Below are 18,030 nucleotides of genomic sequence, written 5' to 3'. Positions count from 1 at the left end.
CAGCGCCTGCCTCCGAGCACTGCCTGCTAACAGGTGGCAGGAAAAAACCAAGTGGGGCATCATAGCCTCTTTGGGAAGTTCACTGCCACCCTGCTCCCTGCAGCCGTTTGCCAGCAGCTCCTTCCCAAAAAGCATACGCCAGAGAACAGAACTGCTCCAGGCACTAGGCACACGTCTGGGCATTGAAGAGCCAATCTGGTTATAGCCGCGGCAGGCAAGCAGTGATGTGCAAGCCAACTAAGGCAGGCGTACCCAAGCAGTGTCAGCCTTCCGGCACAAAGCCCCGTGAAACGCAGACGCAGCACAGGCCATCGTGGCTACGTCAGCCACAGCAACAGCCTCTGGCAGGCTTCCTGTCCTTGCTGTCTATGAGTTACGTTGCTGTTCTGGGCCAACACCGACAAGGGCAGTTGTGGCCCCTGGTACGCGTGGCCAAGGACACGCAATTTTAGGCTCTAGCCAGAGAAGGATGCTCCCGCTCTCAGCACCACACGCCATTCTCCATTGTGCTGGTTTTGGCTGGGGTAGCGTTAGTTTTCTTCTTAGTAGCTAGTATGGGGCTGTGTTTTGGATTTGTGCTGGAAACAGTGTTGATAAAGCAGGGATGTTTTAGTTACTGCTAAGCAGTGCTTACACAGAGTCAAGGGCTTTTCTGCTTCTCACACCGCCCCACCAGCGAGTAGGCTGGGGGTGCACAAAAAGTTGGGAGGCGACACAGCTGGGACAGCTGACCCCAACTGACCAAAGGGATATTCCATACCATAGGACGTCATGCTCAGCATATAAAGCTGGGGGAAGAAGAAGGAAGGGGGGGACGTGCGGGGTGATGGCATTTGTCTTCCCAAGTAGCCGTTACGCGTGATGGAGCCCTGCTTTCCTGGAGATGGCTGAACACCTGCCTGCCGGTGGGAAGTAGTGAACGCATTCCTTGTTTTGCTTTGCTTGCCTGCGCAGCTTTTGCTTCACCTATTGAACTGTCTTTATCTCAAGCCGCGAGTTTTCTCACTTTTACCCTTCCAATTCTCTCCCCCATCCCACCCGGGGGGAGTGAGCGAGTGGCTGGGTGGTGCTTAGTTGCCAACTGGGGTTAAACCACGACATCCATGGCTTTGGTAAATCCTGTATCAGCCTCATCTCCTCAGTCTACCTTCTAGAGCTGTATGGTGGAGCCTTGCTCCCATGCTGGAGTGCAGGGCAGTCACGGGAGGAAAGCAGGAGCCAGCCCCGTGCGTTGCGTTTGCTGCGCGGGGCTAGGTCCCTGGAGGCTAGAGGGCATTGGCCGGTCCGGTTCCAGCAGGGCGATGTCGTTCCTCTGCGTGATGTTACTGTAGTGCTCGTGAACCAGTAGCCGCTTGATATTGCGCACTTGGGCCTCAGGGCCCAGCTGAGTCAACCGGGTGGCCCCGATCACCACGTGCCACATGGTGATGTGCCGGGAAGGCAGAGGGAGAGAGGGGTCAGAGGGAGCGGAGCCATGTGCTGCAGCAGCCCAGCAGTTCCCTGCCTCCTGCTTCATAATGGAAAGGGGAAAGCAGCCCTAGGGAGGGTGCGAGTGCCCTGGCACGCCTTAGGCACAAGGAATGTCGAGCTGGAGGCTGCTAGAAAGCAGTGGCACATCCCAGCCTTCTCCCAGTGCCTTAAATATTAGCAAGGGAAGTAAGTTCAACTAAAATCCGTGGCTGGATGTCAAACTACTTACCCAGTGGTTGGCACAGACCTTGGGTCTTTCCAGCTCTGTATCTCCTCTTGCTCATGAACTAGCCCAGCTTCAAGCTCAAGAGCAACTTGCCCGCGCAGCCAGTGCTCCCACCAGTAGCTGGCCCTAGACACTTGGTGTCTCCAACCGCTGGGTCCCTGTGACCAGAGTTCCCTTCTGCCATTGCTAGCAGCCAGGCCCCTGGACCCACCCCCCACCCCCCCACTGGGTACAGAGTGAGGCCACACAGAAAAGGATTTGGGAGCGCTCTCAGAAAGAAGGTGGGACGGACTGTGGGGATTAGGCGCTGGGCTGAGTCAAAGAAGCAAACAAGTTGGCTTATGTGCACCTAGCTCCTTGATTCCCCACCCCCACCCCCTTCCCTCCATTTTCCGTGCTTATACATCCCCCTCATCTTCCTCAACGCCTCTTTCTCTGCCCTTGTCTCCTCCCAAACAAGGGACCTAGCCCCTTGCTTCTTTTTCCCCCCTTGCTCCCAGGTTTGCTACATCTGTGAACGGATTTGGTGTTGCAGGTGCTCTTAGCTAGGTCACCTTGGACTTCCACGGCATTACTGATGGGGTTTCCTGGGTACTGCTGGCCCTGCCAGATTCCTCTCCCCAAAATGAGCCCAACTCTCCCTTCAGTTATCTGTGAAGTGGGGCCACCTCTCCCATCAATCCCCCTCAACTACCCGTGAAATCTGGCTCTTCCTCATGGCATTGTAACTCCTGTCAGCTGCTCAGTCTGTTCGCTACGGTCAGCAATTTCTCTTGTCATGCTCAGGAGTTTCGCACAGGCCGTTCAGTGAGCTAAGGCTTACGCCAGGCCCTAGTCGGCAGCTTGTGTGCCTTAATGCACACCCCCAAAGTCGTCTGCATGTCCCATCATTTTTTCCCTATCCTCGTTCTAGCCACAGTGTGCCAGTCTTCTCCATCTCACGCTGGCTCTGAGCACCCTCCTCTCTGACCAGGCACGGTTTCAGCCCTTTTGAGTGGCTCTTTCCCTTTGTGCCCTACTTGACTGCCTGCGGCCTCGTTTTGCAGGCGCCGGGCGTGGAAGTCCTTGCCTTGCCCGGGAGACTGAATCGGACTGAAGCACGGTTAGCTGTGAAAATTGGCAATTTTATTGGAAGAACTGAGTCAGCTTCAGCCCTTCAGCACTGCCAAGGAAATGGCGGTGGTACGCTGCCGGCTGCACTGGATCCTGTCCATCCTGCTGCTCAGGCCTTTGTCCCCCTTAGGAACTGCAGGAGCTCCTGCACCCGAGTAAAGAATTGCACCAGCCTCTGGAGTGGAAATGGGCAGGGTGTAAACGTGCCCAATTGAGTTGGTGTCGGTCTCGGCCTCTGAAAGGGGCTTGAGGTGAAGCCTGGCTGTGGCGTTGGAGTAGCCGATACTGCTGGGCGCAGTCCCATCTGTGCCAGGATCCAGTCGTAAAAGTGCTGCGTGGAGGTGTAGACTCCGGGCCGTCTTGCTCTCGCGCAGCCTTTCCCCCAGCTGGTGACTCCAACGAGCCAGAAGTAGTCTGCATTGTTATCTTTGCAGACGAGAGGACCACCGCTGTCGCCCTGCAGCGGAGGAGAGAGGACAAAGGTGTTGTTGGGTGGCCTCCGTCAGCACTACGGCTGGCTCCTTCTCTCTCACAGCACCTGCCAGAGCTGTGCTCTGCGGCACAGAAAGGCCCCGCTCAGGTGCCGGGGCCTACAGGAGCTTGTGTGGGAGGGGGTGGTGGGCCTGTAAGGTAGGGCTCTCTCTCCTCTCTGCACAGCGATCCTTCTTCACGTGTGGAACGCACATGCTCCAGGCTTGGGATGTGGAGCTGCGTGCTGCCAAGAGCACTGGATGGGCTTTGTGGGCAGAGTCGCAGGCCTCTGGGGCAAGGGGGGCACTGGGCAAGGAGCTGCAGGTGGGGAAGGGGAGGTGAGCCCCAGCAGCGGTGGGGACCCAGCGGTGGGAGGGTGACTTGCCAGGCAAAGCACGCGCTGGGGTCTGCGTGGGACGGTTGTGAGAGGGCTGCCTGTGCTGCTGGGGCTTGACTCGTAGCACGCTCCTACCTGGCAGGTGTCGATGCCACCCTGCGCGTAGCCAGCACACAGGTTGTGGGTGTGGATGGCCCCTCTGTACCACCCGCTGCTGTTACAGAGGTTGACATCAATGAGGCGGACCTTGGCCTCCTGCAGGACATCAGTTGATCCTCCAGCTGCGAGCACAGAGAGGAATTAACACCAGGCAGCTCGTTGCCATTTCTCCTCCCCTGTGTGGGTGAAGCCCTTCCCTAGGGCTTGGCTTTGCACCTTGAAGGCACTGTACCGGTGGTCCCCTTGTGCCTCCCTTTGGGGAATGGCTCAGGCCCATCTCTCTAGAGGCATGCGTCCCCGCAGCCTGACTCTGGCTTTCGCCTCTGCTCTCAGGAAGCCCAACCCGTCTCCCCTGCGTGCCAAGCTTGCGCTCAGGACACGAGTACTTTTTGGGAACTCACATCTTGCAGTCGTGGAACCCCAGCCGCTGGCGTAGCAGGTTGTCAGCTCTGACACTCTCAGCGAGGCGTCGGGCACACAGGCAAGCTGGATGGAGTAGCTGCACTGCACAGGCTGGTCCAGTTCCAGCAGGGCGATGTCGTTCCTCTGCGTGATGTTACTGTAGTGCTCGTGAACCAGTAGCCGCTTGATAGTGCGCACTTGGGCCTCAGGGCCCAGCTGAGTCAACCGGGTGGCCCCGACCACCACGCGCCACATGGTGATGTGCCTGGAAGGCAGAGGGAGAGAGGGGTCAGAGGGAGCGGAGCCATGTGCTGCAGCAGCCCTGCAGTTCCCTGCCTTCTGCTCCGCAAGGGAGAGAGGCACGCAGCGCTAGGGAGGGGGCGAGTGCCCTGGCACGCCTTAGGCACAAGGAATGTTGAGCTGGAGGCTGCTAGGAAGCAGTGGCACAAGCCCAGCCTTCTCCTGAGCAGTCTCTCAGCTGGGCTCTGCAGTACCCAGGCACTGGGCGGACTGCAAGGAGACGGGATGGCAGTAGCACGCGGTGCTGCGGACAGGGCACCTGCTAGTGTTGTGGGGATATCCGCGTTCCCTGGTCCTCCCCTTACCTGGCCTCAATGAAGCAGTGGGCTGCTGTGAGGACCCACTGTGGGCTGATGAGGGACCCTCCGCATGTATGCCCCGTGCCTGTTTTCCAGGGATCCTGGATGCTGACGATCCAGGGCCAGGCCCCTGGCTGGGCATCTGTGCCACCCACGACGCGCGACACGCCGTGCTGAGAAGCCATGGGCCGGAGTCCGCAGGTCCCTCTGGAAACAGAAACTCCTCATTACTGTCCTGCTCGAGGGCTTGCTGCTCTTCAGGCTACGAGTCAGCTGTCTTCCCTCTCCACAAGGCGTTGCGTGGACAGCAAGGCCAGGGAAGCCCGTGGGGCGTGCGTGCATCCGCCCCCGTTTCTGTTTTATCCCCGCAGGCCAGTTGTGCCAGCAGCGTGGGTGCTGGCAAGGAACTGAAGTTCCCAGGTGGGGTTCAGGAAGCTGTGGCGTGGCCACGGGGGACAAGCGGGCACCCTCCAGTGAAGCCCATAAGGGTTGCCGAAGCTCCCTGCCGGAGCCTTGGGCCACTTACTTACCCACAGGTGTCCCACGTGCCGTGCGCAGGCCCGCACAGGGCCAGCAAGACGAGGAGGCGGAGCAAATTCATCGCTGCCAGCAACACGTGGCAGCTGCAAGCACGGAGAGCTCGTCGCCACCAGCGCGGCAAACGACGTAGTGCCCGCAGTACTCGCGTTGCCCGCGGTGCCCTTGGTCCCGGGGCTGATGTCACAGAGTCGCTGGTTCCGGGTGCTGGGCGTGGTGGCCTCTCGGGGCAGGGGGGGCAACATGGGGGGGTTCCAAGCAGGAGGGGAGGCAGAAGCTGGCATCGGACGCCCCCGACAGTCGCTCCCCCCGCACCCAGCACTGAATGCTGTGCTTGTGGGATGAAGGCGTGCAGGCCCCGTGGCAGGCAGCAGCGCCTGCCTCCGAGCACTGCCTGCTAACAGCTGGCAGGAAAAAACCAAGTGGGGCATCATAGCCTCTTTGGGAAGTTCACTGCCACCCTGCTCCCTGCAGCCGTTTGCCAGCAGCTCCTTCCCAAAAAGCATACGCCAGAGAACAGAACTGCTCCAGGCACTAGGCACACGTCTGGGCATTGAAGAGCCAATCTGGTTATAGCCGCGGCAGGCAAGCAGTGATGTGCAAGCCAACTAAGGCAGGCGTACCCAAGCAGTGTCAGCCTTCCGGCACAAAGCCCCGTGAAACGCAGACGCAGCACAGGCCATCGTGGCTACGTCAGCCACAGCAACAGCCTCTGGCAGGCTTCCTGTCCTTGCTGTCTATGAGTTACGTTGCTGTTCTGGGCCAACACCGACAAGGGCAGTTGTGGCCCCTGGTACGCGTGGCCAAGGACACGCAATTTTAGGCTCTAGCCAGAGAAGGATGCTCCCGCTCTCAGCACCACACGCCATTCTCCATTGTGCTGGTTTTGGCTGGGGTAGCGTTAGTTTTCTTCTTAGTAGCTAGTATGGGGCTGTGTTTTGGATTTGTGCTGGAAACAGTGTTGATAAAGCAGGGATGTTTTAGTTACTGCTAAGCAGTGCTTACACAGAGTCAAGGGCTTTTCTGCTTCTCACACCGCCCCACCAGCGAGTAGGCTGGGGGTGCACAAAAAGTTGGGAGGCGACACAGCTGGGACAGCTGACCCCAACTGACCAAAGGGATATTCCATACCATAGGACGTCATGCTCAGCATAGAAAGCTGGGGGAAGAAGAAGGAAGGGGGGGACGTGCGGGGTGATGGCATTTGTCTTCCCAAGTAGCCGTTACGCGTGATGGAGCCCTGCTTTCCTGGAGATGGCTGAACACCTGCCTGCCGGTGGGAAGTAGTGAACGCATTCCTTGTTTTGCTTTGCTTGCCTGCGCAGCTTTTGCTTCACCTATTGAACTGTCTTTATCTCAAGCCGCGAGTTTTCTCACTTTTACCCTTCCAATTCTCTCCCCCATCCCACCCGGGGGGAGTGAGCGAGTGGCTGGGTGGTGCTTAGTTGCCAACTGGGGTTAAACCACGACATCCATGGCTTTGGTAAATCCTGTATCAGCCTCATCTCCTCAGTCTACCTTCTAGAGCTGTATGGTGGAGCCTTGCTCCCATGCTGGAGTGCAGGGCAGTCACGGGAGGAAAGCAGGAGCCAGCCCCGTGTGTTGCGTTTGCTGCGCGGGGCTAGGTCCCTGGAGGCTAGAGGGCATTGGCCGGTCCGGTTCCAGCAGGGCGATGTCGTTCCTCTGCGTGATGTTACTGTAGTGCTCGTGAACCAGTAGCCGCTTGATATTGCGCACTTGGGCCTCAGGGCCCAGCTGAGTCAACCGGGTGGCCCCGATCACCACGTGCCACATGGTGATGTGCCAGGAAGGCAGAGGGAGAGAGGGGTCAGAGGGAGCGGAGCCATGTGCTGCAGCAGCCCAGCAGTTCCCTGCCTCCTGCTTCATAATGGAAAGGGGAAAGCAGCCCTAGGGAGGGTGCGAGTGCCCTGGCACGCCTTAGGCACAAGGAATGTCGAGCTGGAGGCTGCTAGAAAGCAGTGGCACATCCCAGCCTTCTCCCAGTGCCTTAAATATTAGCAAGGGAAGTAAGTTCCACTAAAATCCGTGGCTGGATGTCAAACTACTTACCCAGTGGTTGGCACAGACCTTGGGTCTTTCCAGCTCTGTATCTCCTCTTGCTCATGAACTAGCCCAGCTTCAAGCTCAAGAGCAACTTGCCCGCGCAGCCAGTGCTCCCACCAGTAGCTGGCCCTAGACACTTGGTGTCTCCAACCGCTGGGTCCCTGTGACCAGAGTTCCCTTCTGCCATTGCTAGCAGCCAGGCCCCTGGACCCACCCCCCACCCCCCCACTGGGTACAGAGTGAGGCCACACAGAAAAGGATTTGGGAGCGCTCTCAGAAAGAAGGTGGGACGGACTGTGGGGATTAGGCGCTGGGCTGAGTCAAAGAAGCAAACAAGTTGGCTTATGTGCACCTAGCTCCTTGATTCCCCACCCCCTTCCCTCCATTTTCCGTGCTTATACATCCCCCTCATCTTCCTCAACGCCTCTTTCTCTGCCCTTGTCTCCTCCCAAACAAGGGACCTAGCCCCTTGCTTCTTTTTCCCCCCTTGCTCCCAGGTTTGCTACATCTGTGAACGGATTTGGTGTTGCAGGTGCTCTTAGCTAGGTCACCTTGGACTTCCACGGCATTACTGATGGGGTTTCCTGGGTACTGCTGGCCCTGCCAGATTCCTCTCCCCAAAATGAGCCCAACTCTCCCTTCAGTTATCTGTGAAGTGGGGCCACCTCTCCCATCAATCCCCCTCAACTACCCGTGAAATCTGGCTCTTCCTCATGGCACTGTAACTCCTGTCAGCTGCTCAGTCTGTTCGCTACGGTCAGCAATTTCTCTTGTCACGCTCAGGAGTTTCGCACAGGCCGTTCAGTGAGCTAAGGCTTACGCCAGGCCCTAGTCGGCAGCTTGTGTGCCTTAATGCACACCCCCAAAGTCGTCTGCATGTCCCATCATTTTTTCCCTATCCTCGTTCTAGCCACAGTGTGCCAGTCTTCTCCATCTCACGCTGGCTCTGAGCACCCTCCTCTCTGACCAGGCACGGTTTCAGCCCTTTTGAGTGGCTCTTTCCCTTTGTGCCCTACTTGACTGCCTGCGGCCTCGTTTTGCAGGCGCCGGGCGTGGAAGTCCTTGCCTTGCCCGGGAGACTGAATCGGACTGAAGCACGGTTAGCTGTGAAAATTGGCAATTTTATTGGAAGAACTGAGTCACCTTCAGCCCTTCAGCACTGCCAAGGAAATGGCGGTGGTACGCTGCCGGCTGCACTGGATCCTGTCCATCCTGCTGCTCAGGCCTTTGTCCCCCTTAGGAACTGCAGGAGCTCCTGCACCCGAGTAAAGAATTGCACCAGCCTCTGGAGTGGAAATGGGCAGGGTGTAAACGTGCCCAATTGAGTTGGTATCGGTCTCGGCCTCTGAAAGGGGCTTGAGGTGAAGCCTGGCTGTGGCGTTGGAGTAGCCGATACTGCTGGGCGCAGTCCCATCTGTGCCAGGATCCAGTCGTAAAAGTGCTGCGTGGAGGTGTAGACTCCGGGCCGTCTTGCTCTCGCGCAGCCTTTCCCCCAGCTGGTGACTCCAACGAGCCAGAAGTAGTCTGCATTGTTATCTTTGCAGACGAGAGGACCACCGCTGTCGCCCTGCAGCGGAGGAGAGAGGACAAAGGTGTTGTTGGGTGGCCTCCGTCAGCACTACGGCTGGCTCCTTCTCTCTCACAGCACCTGCCAGAGCTGTGCTCTGCGGCACAGAAAGGCCCCGCTCAGGTGCCGGGGCCTACAGGAGCTTGTGTGGGAGGGGGTGGTGGGCCTGTAAGGTAGGGCTCTCTCTCCTCTCTGCACAGCGATCCTTCTTCACGTGTGGAACGCACATGCTCCAGGCTTGGGATGTGGAGCTGCGTGCTGCCAAGAGCACTGGATGGGCTTTGTGGGCAGAGTCGCAGGCCTCTGGGGCAAGGGGGGCACTGGGCAAGGAGCTGCAGGTGGGGAAGGGGAGGTGAGCCCCAGCAGCGGTGGGGACCCAGCGGTGGGAGGGTGACTTGCCAGGCAAAGCACGCGCTGGGGTCTGCGTGGGACGGTTGTGAGAGGGCTGCCTGTGCTGCTGGGGCTTGACTCGTAGCACGCTCCTACCTGGCAGGTGTCGATGCCACCCTGCGCGTAGCCAGCACACAGGTTGTGGGTGTGGATGGCCCCTCTGTACCACCCGCTGCTGTTACAGAGGTTGACATCAATGAGGCGGACCTTGGCCTCCTGCAGGACATCAGTTGATCCTCCAGCTGCGAGCACAGAGAGGAATTAACACCAGGCAGCTCGTTGCCATTTCTCCTCCCCTGTGTGGGTGAAGCCCTTCCCTAGGGCTTGGCTTTGCACCTTGAAGGCACTGTACCGGTGGTCCCCTTGTGCCTCCCTTTGGGGAATGGCTCAGGCCCATCTCTCTAGAGGCATGCGTCCCCGCAGCCTGACTCTGGCTTTCGCCTCTGCTCTCAGGAAGCCCAACCCGTCTCCCCTGCGTGCCAAGCTTGCGCTCAGGACACGAGTACTTTTTGGGAACTCACATCTTGCAGTCGTGGAACCCCAGCCGCTGGCGTAGCAGGTTGTCAGCTCTGACACTCTCAGCGAGGCGTCGGGCACACAGGCAAGCTGGATGGAGTAGCTGCACTGCACAGGCTGGTCCAGTTCCAGCAGGGCGATGTCGTTCCTCTGCGTGATGTTACTGTAGTGCTCGTGAACCAGTAGCCGCTTGATAGTGCGCACTTGGGCCTCAGGGCCCAGCTGAGTCAACCGGGTGGCCCCGACCACCACGCGCCACATGGTGATGTGCCTGGAAGGCAGAGGGAGAGAGGGGTCAGAGGGAGCGGAGCCATGTGCTGCAGCAGCCCTGCAGTTCCCTGCCTTCTGCTCCGCAAGGGAGAGAGGCAAGCAGCGCTAGGGAGGGGGCGAGTGCCCTGGCACGCCTTAGGCACAAGGAATGTTGAGCTGGAGGCTGCTAGGAAGCAGTGGCACAAGCCCAGCCTTCTCCTGAGCAGTCTCTCAGCTGGGCTCTGCAGTACCCAGGCACTGGGCGGACTGCAAGGAGACGGGATGGCAGTAGCACGCGGTGCTGCGGACAGGGCACCTGCTAGTGTTGTGGGGATATCCGCGTTCCCTGGTCCTCCCCTTACCTGGCCTCAATGAAGCAGTGGGCTGCTGTGAGGACCCACTGTGGGCTGATGAGGGACCCTCCGCATGTATGCCCCGTGCCTGTTTTCCAGGGATCCTGGATGCTGACGATCCAGGGCCAGGCCCCTGGCTGGGCATCTGTGCCACCCACGACGCGCGACACGCCGTGCTGAGAAGCCATGGGCCGGAGTCCGCAGGTCCCTCTGGAAACAGAAACTCCTCATTACTGTCCTGCTCGAGGGCTTGCTGCTCTTCAGGCTACGAGTCAGCTGTCTTCCCTCTCCACAAGGCGTTGCGTGGACAGCAAGGCCAGGGAAGCCCGTGGGGCGTGCGTGCATCCGCCCCTGTTTCTGTTTTATCCCCGCAGGCCAGTTGTGCCAGCAGCGTGGGTGCTGGCAAGGAACTGAAGTTCCCAGGTGGGGTTCAGGAAGCTGTGGCGTGGCCACGGGGGACAAGCGGGCACCCTCCAGTGAAGCCCATAAGGGTTGCCGAAGCTCCCTGCCGGAGCCTTGGGCCACTTACTTACCCACAGGTGTCCCACGTGCCGTGCACAGGCCCGCACAGGGCCAGCAGGACGAGGAGGCGGAGCAAATTCATCGCTGCCAGCAACACGTGGCAGCTGCAAGCACGGAGAGCTCGTCGCCACCAGCGCGGCAAACGACGTAGTGCCCGCAGTACTCGTGTTGCCCGCGGTGCCCTTGGTCCCGGGGCTGATGTCACAGAGTCGCTGGTTCCGGGTGCTGGGCGTGGTGGCCTCTCGGGGCAGGGGGGGCAACATGGGGGGGTTCCAAGCAGGAGGGGAGGCAGAAGCTGGCATCGGACGCCCCCGACAGTCGCCCCCCCCACACCCAGCACTGAATGCTGTGCTTGTGGGATGAAGGCGTGCAGGCCCCGTGGCAGGCAGCAGCGCCTGCCTCCGAGCACTGCCTGCTAACAGCTGGCAGGAAAAAACCAAGTGGGGCATCATAGCCTCTTTGGGAAGTTCACTGCCACCCTGCTCCCTGCAGCCGTTTGCCACCAGCTCCTTCCCAAAAAGCATACGCCAGAGAACAGAACTGCTCCAGGCAGTAGGCACATGTCTGGGCATTGAAGAGCCAATCTGGTTATAGCCGCGGCAGGCAAGCAGTGATGTGCAAGCCAACTAAGGCAGGCGTACCCAAGCAGTGTCAGCCTTCCGGCACAAAGCCCCGTGAAACGCAGACGCAGCACAGGCCATCGTGGCTACGTCAGCCACAGCAACAGCCTCTGGCAGGCTTCCTGTCCTTGCTGTCTATGAGTTACGTTGCTGTTCTGGGCCAACACCGACAAGGGCAGTTGTGGCCCCTGGTACGCGTGGCCAAGGACACGCAATTTTAGGCTCTAGCCAGAGAAGGATGCTCCCGCTCTCAGCACCACACGCCATTCTCCATTGTGCTGGTTTTGGCTGGGGTAGCGTTAGTTTTCTTCTTAGTAGCTAGTATGGGGCTGTGTTTTGGATTTGTGCTGGAAACAGTGTTGATAAAGCAGGGATGTTTTAGTTACTGCTAAGCAGTGCTTACACAGAGTCAAGGCCTTTTCTGCTTCTCACACCGCCCCACCAGCGAGTAGGCTGGGGGTGCACAAAAAGTTGGGAGGCGACACAGCTGGGACAGCTGACCCCCACTGACCAAAGGGATATTCCATACCATATGACGTCATGCTCAGCATATAAAGCTGGGGGAAGAAGAAGGAAGGGGGGGACGTGCGGGGTGATGGCATTTGTCTTCCCAAGTAGCCGTTACGCGTGATGGAGCCCTGCTTTCCTGGAGATGGCTGAACACCTGCCTGCCGGTGGGAAGTAGTGAACGCATTCCTTGTTTTGCTTTGCTTGCCTGCACAGCTTTTGCTTCACCTATTGAACTGTCTTTATCTCAAGCCGCGAGTTTTCTCACTTTTACCCTTCCAATTCTCTCCCCCATCCCACCTGGGGGGAGTGAGCGAGTGGCTGGGTGGTGCTTAGTTGCCAGCTGGGGTTAAACCACGACATCCATGGCTTTGGTAAATCCTGTATCAGCCTCATCTCCTCAGTCTACCTTCTAGAGCTGTATGGTGGAGCCTTGCTCCCATGCTGGAGTGCAGGGCAGTCACGGGAGGAAAGCAGGAGCCAGCCCCGTGCGTTGCATTTGCTGCGCGGGGCTAGGTCCCTGGAGGCTAGAGGGCATTGGCCGGTCCAGTTCCAGCAGGGCGATGTCGTTCCTCTGCGTGATGTTACTGTAGTGCTCGTGAACCAGTAGCTGCTTGATATTGCACACTTGGGCCTCAGGGCCCAGCTGAGGCAACCGGGTGGCCCCGATCACCACGTGCCACATGGTGATGTGCCGGGAAGGCAGAGGGAGAGAGGGGTCAGAGGAAACGGAGCCATGTGCTGCAGCAGCCCAGCAGTTCCCTGCCTCCTGCTTCATAATGGAAAGGGGAAAGCAGCCCTAGGGATGGTGCGAGTGCCCTGGCACGCCTTAGGCACAAGGAATGTCAAGCTGGAGGCTGCTAGAAAGCAGTGGCACAAGCCCAGCCTTCTCCCAGTGCCTTAAATATTAGCAAGGGAAGTAAGTTCAACTAAAATCCGTGGCTGGATGTCAAACTACTTACCCAGTGGTTGGCACAGACTTTGGGTCTTTCCAGCTCTGTATCTCCTCTTGCTCGTGAACTAGTCCAGCTTCAAGCTCAAGAGCAACTTGCCCGCGCAGCCAGTGCTCCCACCAGTAGCTGGCCCTAGACACTTGGTGTCTCCAACCGCTGGGTCCCTGTGACCAGAGTTCCCTTCTGCCATTGCTAGCAGCCAGGCCCCTGGACCCACCCCCCACCCCCCCACTGGGTACAGAGTGAGGCCACACAGAAAAGGATTTGGGAGCGCTCTCAGAAAGAAGGTAGGGCGGACTGTGGGGATTAGGCGCTGGGCTGAGTCAAAGAAGCAAACAAGTTGGCTTATGTGCGCCTAGCTCCTTGATTCCCCACCCCCTTCCCTCCATTTTCCGTGCTTATACATCCCCCTCATCTTCCTCAACGCCTCTTTCTCTGCCCTTGTCTCCTCCCAAACAAGGGACCTAGCCCCTTGCTTCTTTTTCCCCCCTTGCTCCCAGGTTTGCTACATCTGTGAACGGATTTGGTGTTGCAGGTGCTCTTAGCTAGGTCACCTTGGACTTCCACGGCATTACTGATGGGGTTTCCTGGGTACTGCTGGCCCTGCCAGATTCCTCTCCCCAAAATGAACCCAACTCTCCCTTCAGTTATCTGTGAAGTGGGGCCACCTCTCACACCAATCCCCCTCAACTACCCGTGAAATCTGGCTCTTCCTCATGGCACTGTAACTCCTGTCAGCTGCTCAGTCTGTTCGCTACGGTCAGCAATTTCTCTTGTCACGCTCAGGAGTTTCGCACAGGCCGTTCAGTGAGCTAAGGCTTACGCCAGGCCCTAGTCGGCAGCTTGTGTGCCTTAATGCACACCCCCAAAGTCGTCTGCATGTCCCATCATTTTTTTCCTATCCTCGTTCTAGCCACAGTGTGCCAGTCTTCTCCATCTCACGCTGGCTCTGAGCACCCTCCTCTCTGACCAGGCACGGTTTCAGCCCTTTTGAGTGGCTCTTGCCCTTTGTGCCCTACTTGACTGCCTGCGGCCTCGTTTTGCAGGCGCCGGGCGTGGAAGTCCTTGCCTTGCCCAGGAGACTGAATCGGACTGAAGCACGGTTAGCTGTGAAAATTGGCAATTTTATTGGAAGAACTGAGTCAGCTTCAGCCCTTCAGCACTGCCAAGGAAATGGCGGTGGTACGCTGCCGGCTGCACTGGATCCTGTCCATCCTGCTGCTCAGGCCTTTGTCCCCCTTAGGAACTGCAGGAGCTCCTGCACCCGAGTAAAGAATTGCACCAGCCTCTGGAGTGGAAATGGGCAGGGTGTAAACGTGCCCAATTGAGTTGGTGTCGGTCTCGGCCTCTGAAAGGGGCTTGAGGTGAAGCCTGGCTGTGGCGTTGGAGTAGCCGATACTGCTGGGCGCAGTCCCATCTGTGCCAGGATCCAGTCGTAAAAGTGCTGCGTGGAGGTGTAGACTCCGGGCCGTCTTGCTCTCGCGCAGCCTTTCCCCCAGCTGGTGACTCCAACGAGCCAGAAGTAGTCTGCATTGTTATCTTTGCAGACGAGAGGACCACCGCTGTCGCCCTGCAGCGGAGGAGAGAGGACAAAGGTGTTGTTGGGTGGCCTCCGTCAGCACTACGGCTGGCTCCTTCTCTCTCACAGCACCTGCCAGAGCTGTGCTCTGCGGCACAGAAAGGCCCCGCTCAGGTGCCGGGGCCTACAGGAGCTTGTGTGGGAGGGGGTGGTGGGCCTGTAAGGTAGGGCTCGCTCTCCTCTCTGCACAGCGATCCTTCTTCACGTGTGGAACGCACATGCTCCAGGCTTGGGATGTGGAGCTGCGTGCTGCCAAGAGCACTGGATGGGCTTTGTGGGCAGAGTCGCAGGCCTCTGGGGCAAGGGGGGCACTGGGCAAGGAGCTGCAGGTGGGGAAGGGGAGGTGAGCCCCAGCAGCGGTGGGGACCCAGCGGTGGGAGGGTGACTTGCCAGGCAAAGCACGCGCTGGGGTCTGCGTGGGACGGTTGTGAGAGGGCTGCCTGTGCTGCTGGGGCTTGACTCGTAGCACGCTCCTACCTGGCAGGTGTCGATGCCACCCTGCGCGTAGCCAGCACACAGGTTGTGGGTGTGGATGGCCCCTCTGTACCACCCGCTGCTGTTACAGAGGTTGACATCAATGAGGCGGACCTTGGCCTCCTGCAGGACATCAGTTGATCCTCCAGCTGCGAGCACAGAGAGGAATTAACACCAGGCAGCTCGTTGCCATTTCTCCTCCCCTGTGTGGGTGAAGCCCTTCCCTAGGGCTTGGCTTTGCACCTTGAAGGCACTGTACCGGTGGTCCCCTTGTGCCTCCCTTTGGGGAATGGCTCAGGCCCATCTCTCTAGAGGCATGCGTCCCCGCAGCCTGACTCTGGCTTTCGCCTCTGCTCTCAGGAAGCCCAACCCGTCTCCCCTGGGTGCCAAGCTTGCGCTCAGGACACGAGTACTTTTTGGGAACTCACATCTTGCAGTCGTGGAACCCCAGCCGCTGGCGTAGCAGGCTGTCAGCTCTGACACTCTCAGCGAGGCGTCGGGCACACAGGCAAGCTGGATGGAGTAGCTGCACTGCACAGGCTGGTCCAGTTCCAGCAGGGCGATGTCGTTCCTCTGCGTGATGTTACTGTAGTGCTCGTGAACCAGTAGCCGCTTGATATGGCGCACTTGGGCCTCAGGGCCCAGCTGAGTCAACCGGGTGGCCCCGACCACCACGCGCCACATGGTGATGTGCCTGGAAGGCAGAGGGAGAGAGGGGTCAGAGGGAGCGGAGCCATGTGCTGCAGCAGCCCTGCAGTTCCCTGCCTTCTGCTCCGCAAGGGAGAGAGGCAAGCAGCGCTAGGGAGGGGGCGAGTGCCCTGGCACGCCTTAGGCACAAGGAATGTTGAGCTGGAGGCTGCTAGGAAGCAGTGGCACAAGCCCAGCCTTCTCCTGAGCAGTCTCTCAGCTGGGCTCTGCAGTACCCAGGCACTGGGCGGACTGCAAGGAGACGGGATGGCAGTAGCACGCGGTGCTGCGGACAGGGCACCTGCTAGTGTTGTGGGGATATCCGCGTTCCCTGGTCCTCCCCTTACCTGGCCTCAATGAAGCAGTGGGCTGCTGTGAGGACCCACTGTGGGCTGATGAGGGACCCTCCGCATGTATGCCCCGTGCCTGTTTTCCAGGGATCCTGGATGCTGACGATCCAGGGCCAGGCCCCTGGCTGGGCATCTGTGCCACCCACAACGCGCGACACGCCGTGCTGAGAAGCCATGGGCCGGAGTCCGCAGGTCCCTCTGGAAACAGAAACTCCTCATTACTGTCCTGCTGGAGGGCTTGCTGCTCTTCAGGCTACGAGTCAGCTGTCTTCCCTCTCCACAAGGCGTTGCGTGGACAGCAAGGCCAGGGAAGCCCGTGGGGCGTGCGTGCATCCGCCCCCGTTTCTGTTTTATCCCCGCAGGCCAGTTGTGCCAGCAGCGTGGGTGCTGGCAAGGAACTGAAGTTCCCAGGTGGGGTTCAGGAAGCTGTGGCGTGGCCACGGGGGACAAGCGGGCACCCTCCAGTGAAGCCCATAAGGGTTGCCGAAGCTCCCTGCCGGAGCCTTGGGCCACTTACTTACCCACAGGTGTCCCACGTGCCGTGCACAGGCCCGCACAGGGCCAGCAGGACGAGGAGGCGGAGCAAATTCATCGCTGCCAGCAACACGTGGCAGCTGCAAGCACGGAGAGCTCGTCGCCACCAGCGCGGCAAACGACGTAGTGCCCGCAGTACTCGCGTTGCCCGCGGTGCCCTTGGTCCCGGGGCTGATGTCACAGAGTCGCTGGTTCCGGGTGCTGGGCGTGGTGGCCTCTCGGGGCAGGGGGGGCAACATGGGGGGGTTCCAAGCAGGAGGGGAGGCAGAAGCTGGCATCGGACGCCCCCGACAGTCGCCCCCCCCACACCCAGCACTGAATGCTGTGCTTGTGGGATGAAGGCGTGCAGGCCCCGTGGCAGGCAGCAGCGCCTGCCTCCGAGCACTGCCTGCTAACAGCTGGCAGGAAAAAACCAAGTGGGGCATCATAGCCTCTTTGGGAAGTTCACTGCCACCCTGCTCCCTGCAGCCGTTTGCCACCAGCTCCTTCCCAAAAAGCATACGCCAGAGAACAGAACTGCTCCAGGCAGTAGGCACATGTCTGGGCATTGAAGAGCCAATCTGGTTATAGCCGTGGCAGGCAAGCAGTGATGTGCAAGCCAACTAAGGCAGGCGTACCCAAGCAGTGTCAGCCTTCCGGCACAAAGCCCCGTGAAACGCAGACGCAGCACAGGCCATCGTGGCTACGTCAGCCACAGCAACAGCCTCTGGCAGGCTTCCTGTCCTTGCTGTCTATGAGTTACATTGCTGTTCTGGGCCAACACCGACAAGGGCAGTTGTGGCCCCTGGTACGCGTGGCCAAGGACACGCAATTTTAGGCTCTAGCCAGAGAAGGATGCTCCCGCTCTCAGCACCACACGCCATTCTCCATTGTGCTGGTTTTGGCTGGGGTAGCGTTAGTTTTCTTCTTAGTAGCTAGTATGGGGCTGTGTTTTGGATTTGTGCTGGAAACAGTGTTGATAAAGCAGGGATGTTTTAGTTACTGCTAAGCAGTGCTTACACAGAGTCAAGGCCTTTTCTGCTTCTCACACCGCCCCACCAGCGAGTAGGCTGGGGGTGCACAAAAAGTTGGGAGGCGACACAGCTGGGACAGCTGACCCCCACTGACCAAAGGGATATTCCATACCATATGACGTCATGCTCAGCATATAAAGCTGGGGGAAGAAGAAGGAAGGGGGGGACGTGCGGGGTGATGGCATTTGTCTTCCCAAGTAGCCGTTACGCGTGATGGAGCCCTGCTTTCCTGGAGATGGCTGAACACCTGCCTGCCGGTGGGAAGTAGTGAACGCATTCCTTGTTTTGCTTTGCTTGCCTGCACAGCTTTTGCTTCACCTATTGAACTGTCTTTATCT

General features: G+C 59.0%; 3 protein-coding genes across 3 annotated transcripts; all 3 read right to left on the bottom strand.

Annotated features, from left to right (window-relative positions):
• Positions 1-1,250: 1,250 nt before the first annotated feature.
• Positions 1,251-4,962, bottom strand: LOC132321716 (acrosin-like). Its single transcript, XM_059835160.1, has 5 exons — positions 4,784-4,962; positions 4,157-4,443; positions 3,753-3,892; positions 3,017-3,266; positions 1,251-1,258 (listed from the first exon to the last, which is right to left on the bottom strand). Exons 1-5 carry the CDS (start codon positions 4,960-4,962, stop codon positions 1,251-1,253), a joined length of 864 nt encoding a protein of 287 aa, XP_059691143.1.
• A 3,635-nt stretch (positions 4,963-8,597) lies between these two features.
• On the bottom strand, positions 8,598-10,653 carry LOC132321762 (acrosin-like; the record flags this gene model as incomplete). Its single annotated transcript, XM_059835200.1, has 4 exons — positions 8,598-8,945; positions 9,432-9,571; positions 9,842-10,122; positions 10,463-10,653. Coding segments are annotated over 4 exons (960 nt in total), but the record flags the coding sequence as incomplete, so codon positions are not given.
• Positions 10,654-12,901: 2,248 nt separating this feature from the next.
• On the bottom strand, positions 12,902-16,255 carry LOC132321715 (acrosin-like; the record flags this gene model as incomplete). The annotated part of the gene is made up of 5 exons (XM_059835159.1): positions 12,902-12,930; positions 14,376-14,625; positions 15,112-15,251; positions 15,516-15,802; positions 16,143-16,255. Coding segments are annotated over 5 exons (819 nt in total), but the record flags the coding sequence as incomplete, so codon positions are not given.
• Between the last annotated feature and the right edge of the window lie 1,775 nt (positions 16,256-18,030).

The sequence above is a fragment of the Gavia stellata genome, unplaced genomic scaffold (genome assembly GCF_030936135.1).
Source record: "Gavia stellata isolate bGavSte3 unplaced genomic scaffold, bGavSte3.hap2 HAP2_SCAFFOLD_44, whole genome shotgun sequence".
In the NCBI taxonomy this organism is placed as follows: domain Eukaryota; kingdom Metazoa; phylum Chordata; class Aves; order Gaviiformes; family Gaviidae; genus Gavia; species Gavia stellata.
This window is presented reverse-complemented; position numbering and strand designations above follow the sequence as displayed.

Excerpts from the sequence above, each read along its gene's own strand:
- LOC132321716 (XM_059835160.1), bottom strand. The coding sequence starts at position 4,962 with ATGGCTTCTCAGCACGGCGTGTCGCGCGTCGTGGGTGGCACAGATGCC. Across the intron at positions 4,444-4,783 it reads CACTGCTTCATTGAGGCCAG|GCACATCACCATGTGGCGCG; the intron begins GTAAGGGGAGGA and ends TCTGCCTTCCAG. Across the intron at positions 3,267-3,752 it reads GTGGCATCGACACCTGCCAG|GGCGACAGCGGTGGTCCTCT; the intron begins GTAGGAGCGTGC and ends CCTCCGCTGCAG.